The sequence below is a fragment of the Caloenas nicobarica genome, chromosome 29 (assembly GCF_036013445.1).
Source record: "Caloenas nicobarica isolate bCalNic1 chromosome 29, bCalNic1.hap1, whole genome shotgun sequence".
In the NCBI taxonomy this organism is placed as follows: domain Eukaryota; kingdom Metazoa; phylum Chordata; class Aves; order Columbiformes; family Columbidae; genus Caloenas; species Caloenas nicobarica.
The window spans coordinates 1,790,403-1,801,569 of NC_088273.1; the positions used below are offsets into that span (position 1 = coordinate 1,790,403).

The 11,167-nt window shown below is 50.4% G+C and overlaps 1 protein-coding gene across 1 annotated transcript; it reads right to left on the reverse strand.

Annotated features, from left to right (window-relative positions):
* Positions 1–4,295: 4,295 nt before the first annotated feature.
* Positions 4,296–5,222, reverse strand: LOC135999679 (olfactory receptor 14A16-like). The gene has a single exon (XM_065653240.1). It carries the CDS (start codon positions 5,220–5,222, stop codon positions 4,296–4,298), a length of 927 nt encoding a protein of 308 aa, XP_065509312.1.
* Between the last annotated feature and the right edge of the window lie 5,945 nt (positions 5,223–11,167).

Genomic DNA, 11,167 nt, shown 5'->3' on the forward strand with positions numbered 1-11,167 from the left:
ATCTTCATCAATGACATAATGGGATCAAGTGCACCCTCAGCGAGTTTGCGGATGACACCAAACTGAGTGGTGTCGCTTATATGCCTGAGGGACAGAAGGCCATCTAGAGGGACCTGGATAAACTCAAGAGTTGGACCCATGTGTGTCTCCTGACATGCAACAAGGTCAAATGCAAGGTCCTGCACCTGGGTTGAGGCAATCCCCACTATCAGTACTGGCTGGGGATGGAGGGATTGAGAGTAGCCCCGATGAGAAGGACTTGGGGATACTGGTGGGTGAAAGACTGGACAGGAGCCCGCAATGCACGCTTGCAGCCCAGAAGGTCAAACATATCTTGGGCTGCATCTAAAGGCGCATGACCAGTAGATCAAGGGAGGGGATTCTGTCCCACCGTGGTGAGACCCCACCTGGAGTCCTGCATGCAGTTCTGGATCCTCAGTACAGGAAAGACATGGATCTGTTGGAGAGGGTCCAGAGCAAGGTCACCAAGATGATCAGAGGGATGGAAGAGCTCTGCTGTGAGGATAGGCTGAGAGAGTTGGTGTAGTTAAGCCTTCAGAAGAGAAGGCTCCGGGGAGACCTTATCAACGCCTTTCTTTACTGAAGAGAGGCCAATAATAATGATGTGGACAGACTTTTTAGCAGGGCATGTTGTGATAGGACAAGGGGTGGTGGTTTTGAATTAGAAGAGGAGTAATTCAGGTCAGACGTGAGGAGGATATTTTTTACAATGAGGGTGATGAAACATGAGCACTTGTTGCTCAGAGAGGTGGTGGGTGCCCCATCCCTGAAGACATTCAAGGCCAGGCTGGATGGGACTCTGAGCAACGTGAGCTGGGTGAAGATGTCCCTGCTCCTGGCAGGGGCGTTGGACTAGATGACTTTTGAAGCTCCCTTCCAACTCTCTCTATGAATCTATGATTCATAACTCCAAGCAAAGCTCTAGGAAATAACACTTCAAGCACACAATCATAGAATCATTTGAGTTGGAAGAGACCATTAAGGTCATCAAGTCCAACCATAATCTAACTAGCACTAAACCATTTCCCAGAGAACCTTATCTATGCATTTTTTAGACACCTCCAGGAATGGTGACTCAATCACTTCTGTGGGCAGCCTGTTCCACTGCTTCACAACCTTTTCCATGAAGAAATGTTTCCTAATATCAATTATGAAGCTTGTCTGGCAGAAGCTGAGGCCCGAAACTGAACTGAGGATTCAAGTTGTGGCCTCACCAGCACGGAGTACAAGGGGGTGATCGTTGCCCCGGTTCTGCCCACTACACTATTCTTGAAGCACGCCAGGAGGCCATTGGCCTTTTTGGCCACCTGGGCACACGCTGGCTCATGTTCAGGTGCTGTCGATCAACGCCCCTGTGGGTGAAGAACCTTTCCCTGATGTCCAACCTAAACTTCCCCTGGCACATCTATCTTCCATTCCTTCCATTTCTGTCACTGGTCACCAGAGGGAAGAGATCAGTACCTTCCCTTCCTTCTCCCCTTGTGAGGAAGCTGTAGCCACCATGAGGTCTCCTTTTAGTCTTTTCTTCAGCTCCGATGGTGACAAACCCCTTGCTTTGCTTTCTAAAGCAGAAAGGAGAAGCCATGACCTCCAGGCAATGGGAAGGGGGATCCTGTCCCTCACACACGGCTCAGGGCTCTTCCTGGGACCGTGGGATGTGGGTGTGCAAGGCCGAGGGAAGGACAACACTGGTACAACAACTTCCAGCTTGCCCATGGGGCTGCAAGGAGGGAACGAGGCCCCAGTGCCATGAGGACAACATGTCTTCTCCTAGGCCTCAGTGGCACAGACAGCTGCCATGGCCAAGGGGACAGAGACCTGGGTTCTGTTGGTCCCTTCCAGCCTTGCCAGCACCCTTTGCCATCTCCATCACAGGCTGTTCTACACCGTCCTACACCTGCCCCTCCTTCCCTGCAGCCTGCAGACACCCATCTCGCTACCCCACCTGCTCTCAGCCCAGCATTTCTGTCCCTTCACTGATGTGTCTGCACCCTCACTGGCTGTTCTTTGGAACACAAAGCCATGGGCTGATCCAGCTCCCTCTGCGTGACCTCTTGCACCACAGCCCTGCCCTTCCAGTCACATTTCTTCCTCCTGATATACACTCCTCACCTTCCAAGCTGCACTTTCTGACTCTTCCCTGCTTCTTCCCACTTCCAAGGAGAGCACGACCATCTAAGAAACTGCCCTTCATGCAGGGAACCCAACCTGTTAGGCTTCTTGTGGTCTTTTACCTGACCAGAGAGAAGTAACTTCACCACGATCTTCTAAATCCCGTGACTGCTGTTGGCCTTTCAGCTTCTCTGACAGACATGACCATGTTCCTGCTGCTGTCCCGTCATGTTCTCAGGTGGGATGGACGTGACAACCCATCTCCAAGGCTTCTTCCTGGATAAGACCTGTGGGTACCTTGGCAGAGACTCTTTCCCAGCCATGTCCCTGCTGCTGGCCTGTCACCTCCAGAGACAGAACTGATCTCACATTCCCCTTCACAGCCACACGCTTCTGAGTGGATTATGAGTTTCTGAGACACAACTGATCTCATAATACCAGCACCCATCCATCCCCCTCCTTAGTCAGGACCTGACCAAGACTGAAGCATGTTCTACGCAGTCCTACACCTGCCCCTCTTTCCCTGCAGGCTGTAGACACCCATCTGGCTTCCTCACCTTGTTCAAATTCATCAAATATATTTCCTACTAACAATGTGCATGAAAAGCACTCTTCTCTGGAACAGCTGTATTTCCGTTAACACCTTCTATATCTCCTCTTTTGACTTTCTTTTTTTTTTTTACTATTCTTCTACCTATTCTCTCTCCAGAAACTTCTCCAAGGCAAAATTTCTTTCAAATCACAGAATAACTCAGGTTTGAAGAAAGCCCTTGTCTCACTCATCTTGTCTCACTCTCCTGCTCAGGGCAGGGTCAACCAGGTGAGGTTGCTCAAGGCCTCCACCCAGGTTTGCACCATCCTCAAAGGTGTTGAAAGTGCACTCTCTTACATCTTAGAAAAGGAGAATAAAGACGTTCAACCGTGTTGGCCCAAGTGCTGGTCACTGAGACATGACACTAGTAACTGGCTGGATGGAGGACTTTGTACCACTGATGATACTTGGGCTTAATGGTTCAGCCAACTTCCCAGCCAGCATCCACTTCTCGAGCCCCATCAGCACCACTCTGCCCAGAAGGACACCATGGCTGAGGCCTTGCAAGCACCCTGTACACAACATGCCTTTCTTTCCCCTGTCCATTTGGGTTCCGCAATCCCTTCCTTCGCCTTCACATTCCAGGAAATGGGTGTAGGAGGACATGTCCCATCCATTTCCCAGGGAGGGAGGTAGGGTGACCAGCCTGTAACTCTCCCAGTTCCTATTTCTGCTCTTCTTGAAGATGGGTTTGAGGTCTGCGTTTTTTAAGGACCCCAGAACCATTCTGGTTTCTATGGCACTTTTGAGAGCACAATCCGGAATCATGGGAAGGGTGACGTAGCAGAAAAGAGCACTTCCAATGAGCCTGTCCAAGGCAGCTGAGATGAATCTCACTGGTCAAATGGGGTTTGTTCTTGTAGTCAAACACAGAAATGTCAGGGTTCTGTCAGGTGTCAACATCTGAGCTGGCCTCATGGACTCCTTATGCAACCAGGGATGCTCAGAGAAAGAGTCTGTCCCTTTTACACACAGAGGCAGGAGTCACAGTGTTCCTCTGGCCTCCTGTTGCCACTCCCAAAGGATGGGAGACACCTCAGTCCTGCAGTGTGTCACCTGCTCTGCACGCATCTGAGATGTTCCATGATATAAGAATGGACACAGGGACCTCAGTTCAAGGAAGAACAACCCGGTGCTGCATTCAGGTGATTTCCCATGGGTTGTTCCTCCCAACATGAAGTGACCTTAAGACCTTTTCTGATGCCACAGGCCTTGATGGAACCCCAAGGAACAGCTGATGGTGTTTGTGCTCACTCGCGTTCAAGTCCCCTCCACTAATGCAGACAGAAACTGTCCCTGCAGCTCCAAAAAGGCCTTAAAAGAAGATCTCAGGGGAAAAATAAAACAAAACAAAACACTGCAGGGCCTTTTATACTTTTTTTTTTTTAAAATAGAGAAAAGGGCTCCTCATTTCCATAGACACTTGGTCAGAAAAAAAGGCAGACAGTGAATTAGGAAAGGAATGACAACATTATGACAAAACACAACCAAAACAACAACAAGAAACGCTGAGAATGTAATGAGTTACACTATAACTGCTATGCAGAGGGTGAGAGTTTGTTGCTGTTTCTTATTGTAAAAGTGCAGTTATCAATTTCCACACTGAATCCTGGAGCTCCTGGTTCCTCATGCTGTAGATGAGGGGGTTCACTGCTGGAGGCAGCACTGAGTACAGAACAGACACGACCAGGTCCAGTGAAGGGGATGAGATGGAGGGGGGCTTGAGGTACGCAAATGTCCCAGTGCCAATAAACAGAGAGACCACGGCCAGGTGAGGGAGACATGTGGAAAAGGCTTTGTGCCGTCCCTGCTCAGAGGGGATCCTCAGCACAGCCCTCAAGATCTGCACATAGGAAACCACAATGAAAACAAAACAGCCAAATACTACTAAAATACTAACCACTAGAAGCCCAGCTTCCCTGAGGTAGGAGTTTGAGCAGGAGAGCTTGAGGATCTGGGGGATTTCACAGAAGAACTGGTCCACGGCATTGCCCTTGCACAGTGGCAGTGAAAATGTATTGGCCGTGTGCAGCAGAGCATTGAGAAACCCAGTGGCCCAGGCAGCTGCTGCCGTGTGGACACAAGCTCTGCTGCCCAGGAGGGTCCCGTAGTGCAGGGGTTTGCAGATGGCAACAAAGCAGTCATAGGACATGATGGTGAGGAGATAATACTCTGCTGAAATGAAAAAGAGAAACATAAAGAGCTGTGCAGCACATCCCAAAAAGGAGATGGCCCTGGTGTTCCAGAGAGAGTTGGCCATGGATTTGGGGAGAGTGGTAGAGATGGAGCCCAGGTCGAGGAGGGAGAGGTTGAGGAGGAAGAAGTACATGGGGGTGTGGAGGTGCTGGTCACAGGCTATGGTGGTGATGACGAGGCCGTTGCCCAGGAGGGCAGCCAGGTAGATGCCCAGGAAGAGCCAGAAGTGCAAGAGCTGCAGCTCCCGTGTGTCTGCGAATGGCAGGAGGAGGAACTGGGTGATGGAGCTGCTGTTGGACATTTGCTTCCGATGGGTATGGAGTACTGTCACAGGAGTAAAAGACAATGACAAGTTAGGGGAGACTTCTCTGAGCAAAATCAAAGCCATTGCTTATGCACCCTCCCCCTGCTCCACACCCCCTTGTCCTTTTCCAGACCTTCCTTCAGCTCCGTGGCTGAGCCCTGGGTGGTGCTGGCTGGAGGTGCCATGAGGAGCAGGATCTGTGCCCGCTGGCTGCCCAGGAGTCAGCCCTGCTCTGCAGCAGGGGGGTCATGGGAACGGGGGCAGGGGCCAGACCTGGGGTTCAGCTGTGTCAGATGGAACCGTTCCTGGTGCAGAAGGGCCTGTCAGCATCTGCTCTCCCAGTGATAAGGAACCAGGATTACACAAGGCAGTTTGAGATTTTGGGTTTTTTACAGCTTCCTGCAATTGCCCTGGAGAATGTTCTTCTATCTCAGAAACCCTCAGCATTTCTGCTCCATGTCTGTGGATCAGTGCAGATTAAGGGGACCTGGTCTGTCCCTCTGTCTTGCTCCAGCTGCCCTGGGCTGGCACCTTCCTGAGATGGAGGCTGGTCACACTGCCATGTTACCCTGAACAGCCACCAGGCCCTGCTGAGAGCAGAGGGACACACCTATGACCATGACAAGTCTCATCCTTTCCTCAGGTCTCAGCACCCCACGTTTAGCCCAGGACACACATGGCTCATTTCACAAACCCAACGGCATTTTCGCTGTTGTAGCATCTCTGTGTCTCTCCATGGGGCTTAAGATAGCACTAAGGTGTTATAGCACAGGTTTGCATCCTGGTGGGGAGCTCACAGCTTGGAATGAAAACCTCAAGGAGATAGCAAATGTCCTAATAATGGCATTTGATTAAGGGAGACTCAGCTCATTCCCCAGCCCCACACACTGCATTGCCCACACCCCACATGTCAGAGGAAAGCTGGGACAGGTGTTCCCATGGACACAGCTGCAGGAAAGGACCCACAAGATCAGACTGTGACTCTGCAGCTGAAACTCCCATCCCCAGAGAGCCTGACAGCAATAACCAGATCACAACAGTGACCCAGAGCAGTGGAGCAAGAAGGAAAATGCGGTGAGGGTGGGTGTGAGAGAGGCCAGGGCAGAGGCAGCCGGGCACTCAGACAGCGTCGCCCTTCCCCAGCTGTGCAGCCACCTCCCACACACCAGCATTGCCGGGCAGCTGCTCTCAGCCCCTGTGCTCTGCAGAGGGAACTGGAGCTCTGGCTGCACAGGAGCTGCTTCATGCCTTGGAGCCCCCGGCCCTGAGGGCAGAGGCTTTGCTGGGTGGGAGAGGAGGCGAGGGGGCTGCTCACAGGAGGGATCTGCACTGCAGGGGATCATACTGAGTTTTCTCTGTTCTCCCTCCCATAACAATTCTGGGTTTAGTTTCCTCTCATTTCTGATCATTTCCCTGCTGCTTGGAGATTCTCTCCCTGGGAGGTGTTTCCCTGTCCATGTCTTTTCCCTGTCAGCACTCACAGACCCCATCCCACCCTCTGTGCCCTCACCCTGGCCCTACAGAAACCTGCCTGTTTGCAGGGCACTGCCTGGGGGCATCTTCCTGTTTGCAGGTTGGGAAAGAGGACAGGTCAGATTGAAGATGATGAGTCCAGCAAAGGTGATGCAGGTGCTGTCCAGAGGCAGAGGGGTGGTGAAGGGATGTTATGAGCCTTCTGGCAGATGTACTGATCACTCGAAGCTGCAGTTCAGGAGTCTCAGTGACTTTTATAAGCATGAGGGCTCACTTTCATTTTATCCTTTCCTGCACCCCCCCACCCCTTGGGATAGGAAACTAAAAAGACAGGTGCAGGAAAGCTCCTCATCTTTCTGGTAATCCTTGCATTGATCTTGTCCTTGAGGCATCTGCTTGCCAAAATGCTGGGGATGATCTAGAGCTGTGAGCAGCCCTGACCCACACAGCACCCTCTCCACAGCAGGACCCTGCCCTATCAGATATTGCTCCTTCCCCCAACAGCTTCTCCCCACAGCACCGTGGGGATCTCCCCGGGCAGGCTGAGCGCTGACCCTGGCAGGCAACAGTCCCTGCACCGGCACAGCCCTGGGGTGCAGGGACCCTGCTCTGCAGGACAGCCCTGGGCACCCCTGGGTGCTCACCCAGATGCACATCTCTACAACCATCCCTGGCAGACGGCAGCCGTCATGTCCTGTCCCCCTGATGGTGCAGCAGGGAAGCTCTGAAGCACGTCCTCCTCTAATATTAGAGACACTGAGAGACTCCTCCTGAAAAGTCTCATAAACTGTTAGAGGTACCAGCTTAGGAGATCTTTCCAGGAACTGCAGCTGCATTGCCCTGGAGCCAGAGACTTACCATGCTAAGGGCTGTGAAGATTGTTCTCCAAGTGAGCGAGAGCTCTGTCCTCCCACCCCAGATTGTCTATAAACTTTCTCTGCCTGGCTCCATCCCCTCGATGCTGCAGGCAGAGCCCTCAGCCCTGCTGCGCTTTGCAGAGGAGCTGCTCCTGGGCAGAGCTGTCTCTCTGCAGCGCTGCCGCTTGCCATGAGCTCCCTCTGTCCCAGGAGCCCAGCCCAGCTCAGCAGCACAGGAGCAGCCCAAGGTGGCACTTTCTGTGTCTGCTCTGGCCTCCCTTGTGGTGTTCCTGGGGCTCCAGGGGAGCATCCCATGAAACAGTGTGAAGTAATCAGTGATGTTTCTTCTCTTACCTCTACAGAGACAGTTCCTTCCTGGAGTAGTATTTTTCATATTAGAATTTGCGCATGACAGTCATCTTTTCTTGACCCATCATTAGACAGGACACCAGCAAAGATCTAAATTCTCCAAGCTAGAGGGAAGAATATCTCCAGTTGCATGAATTTAGGTATTTTATTCTGTGTTTGTAGCCCTTGGGCTAGAAAGACATTCAGCAATCTTTTGGCCATGTCATGCCTCTGCTCTGAAGCAAATCCTTTGCTCACATGGGCTCTTGGACACTTCGTACCAGGCTTCCTTGTGGCGGTCAGAGGTTTCCTGGTGCCACAGCTGGGGTGGTTCAGCCCAGATGTGAGGCAATGTCCTCAGCCAGGGACCTGACTGGGGGAGCTGGAGCTCTCAGTGTTGCAGACAGAGCTGTGACACGGATGGAATAAACTGCCAAGGCAGGGTGGCAGAAGTTAGTTCATCTGGTCTTCAAGGACAGCAGCCTCCAAGCACAGCAACAGTCCAGATGAAAACTCAGTCTAGACCTGTAAGGATATTCAAGAGCCACATAATGAGCTGTTCCTACTTCAGGAACCGTTAAAGGAGAAACAAAGACACCGTGTGGCCACTGATGAATTTAGTAAGAGAAAGCAGTGAGAGTCTCTGTGTCCTCTTGTCCTCCATCTTCACCAGCATGTTCTCCCAGGCCACTGTGACATGAGACAGGAATCTGGAGGAAAACAACCAGCAGTGGATGGGGATCAAGTCAGGGCTCACTGGAACTAACACAATCCTGACCAGTCCATGGGACAGGAGGGGCAGCACCCCAGGAGCTGAGACAGCAGGACGATGTCACAGGGAGGCCACTCTCCACCATCTCTGAAAGCTCATGGAGACTGGGGGGACTCCCTGACCACTGGCAGCTCTCACGCAGTGTGTGCACTTTTCAAAAATGGCCAAAGGGTGAGCAGGGGAACTCAAGGCTTTGCCCCAGAGCATGTCCACTGGGATCCCATTTCTGGGTGTCTGAAAGAGAAGGTGATGGGGTTTACCCAGGGGAGGTTGTGCCTGTCCGCCCTCTTTGCTTTCTGTGAGGAAAGGACAGGATTGTTGGTTGCGGGGAGAACACTGATGGTCTGTTACCTGGAAGTCAGGAAGACATTCATCATCATCCCCTGCAATATTAGAGTGTCCAAGTTAGGATATTATGGTCTGTGTCAGTGTGTAAGTCGATGGGTAAAAAGCAATCTGGATGGTTAGACTTGGAAAGGTGCTATAGGAAGGGAGAAACTTTGCAGTCATGAGGACAGTCAAGCACTGGAAGCTGTTTCCCAGGCATGTGCACTCACTCTGTCCCAGAAAGTGTCCAAAATGTGTTTGGATAAAGCCCTGAGTCATCTGGTCTGACCCTCCTTTGCGCAGGAGGTTGGTCAAGACACCTCCCAAGCTCCCTTTGAGCCTGGCTGATGCTGTCCTTCCTTCCCCTTTGTATTTTCCATTTAGGGAGAGCTCTCAAGTTCTCCCTGACCACAGAACTAATTCACATGAGGTGCAGGGCTGCTTTACAAGTACCCGAAGCATGCCGGACCACAACTTTTGCATCCCTTTTCATTTGCCCCAACCCAGGGTCTCCTTTTTTTTGCTCTCCTCATGCCCAACTCCTTAATCCTTTTAGAGCAGGTTGCTCAAGAGGTGTCAGCATCCATGTACGGAGTCTGCACATCAGCCAGACATCAAAGTCACCATCAAGAGTCTTTTACCCCAGGAAGGGGAAAACTTCCAATGCAGGCACCAAACCAGTGCCCAACCTGCCTGGAGAGCCAGGACAGTTGTGCCACACAACAGCAGCCTCTGAGGGAAGCTGGAGGTGATGGGAATTGAAATGGTTTCAACCCAAATCATAGAATCATAGAATCATAGGATCATAGAATCATTTAGGCTGGAAAAGACCCTTAAGAACATGGAGTCCAACCGTAAATCAAACACTGCCAAGGCCACCACTAAGCCATATCCCTAAGCAACACATCTCCACATCTTTTAAATACTGCCAGGGTGTTGCCGTTCGCTGCGACGCAATCAGGTGTCCGTGCGATGCGGCCCGAAGCTACCTCGCTTCGGGGCTATAGAACACAGACACCAATATGAGGATGTTCGCAATGGCGTTTATTGAAGGTACAGCACATCTTTATATACTGGTAGTCGCTTACGCAATACTTCAATGTGAAAGCTTTTCCTGATTCGTTATTGCCTTAGTTTCTTCTATATATGGTAAGCTTAGCAGTTCAACCGATACTCAAACACCCCACCTTACTCTCGCGTCACAATCCGACATCTTCCGATCGCATGTCCCTATGCTTTGTTTGCCCAGGGTGTTTAAGTTTCGGCATAGCTGACTACATTTCCCCCTCCCCTTGCAAAGCATTATTCTTTAATTAATAATTCATAAGCTTGTTTATTATGTCTAACAAAAAGATTTTTGCGTATTTGAGCAATGCAACAGGTTAAAATAGGCATGCCACAACACACAGCTATAAGAACAAAGATACAGATAATTCCAATAGCTGCAAGTACATCCCAATTAATAAAACTTATAAGCCAAGCCCAAATACTTTTGCCAATATCTGCAAGCCATCCCCAATTTACGGGGTCTACTTTTGCAAGCGTAGCAAGATCATCAGCAGCTTTCTTAATAATAGCATTTTTGTCAACTATTTTATCATAGTCTTCTGCAGAGAGACAGCAAAAGGTTAGATTTGCATAAGTTTTACTGGAACAACCACCTTGAACTACAACATCAAAAAGGATATTAATTGCTTCTCGATGAGCTTTTAAAATTTTGTGTATTTGTTCAAAGTTGTCAGTTACTGCGTCAGCAATTGTCTGAACAGCTTTATTTGTTTTCAGCAACTGGCAAATAACCTTTTCAAGAGCTTCTGCGTTTCGTTGTACGCCAATGCCTGGAACAATTCCGAGTAACAATGCACCTGTTATACCTGAGTAAGCTGGTATAGACAAATAACCTGTGTCATAACAGTTTTCAGCTGTTACAATATCGTTTGTGCCATCTTCAACTAAAGCACCAGATACGTCTCTGCGCGTTCGCGACTTGTGCTTCAAAAAGAGAGATAATGGTTCTAAATATCCAAAAACACATAGGCCATAATTTACCCAGGGGTAGAAACATTTGTAAACCGTTCCATTACAATTTACCACAATGGGATGCTTTAAGCAGAATCGTGCTTCTTTTGTTCGAAGATATATCCAGGGGATAACAGCGCTGTTAG

What these genes read in the sequence shown, in the direction of transcription:
- LOC135999679 (XM_065653240.1), bottom strand. Translation starts at nt 5,222, where the DNA reads ATGTCCAACAGCAGCTCCATCACCCAGTTCCTCCTCCTGCCATTCGCA.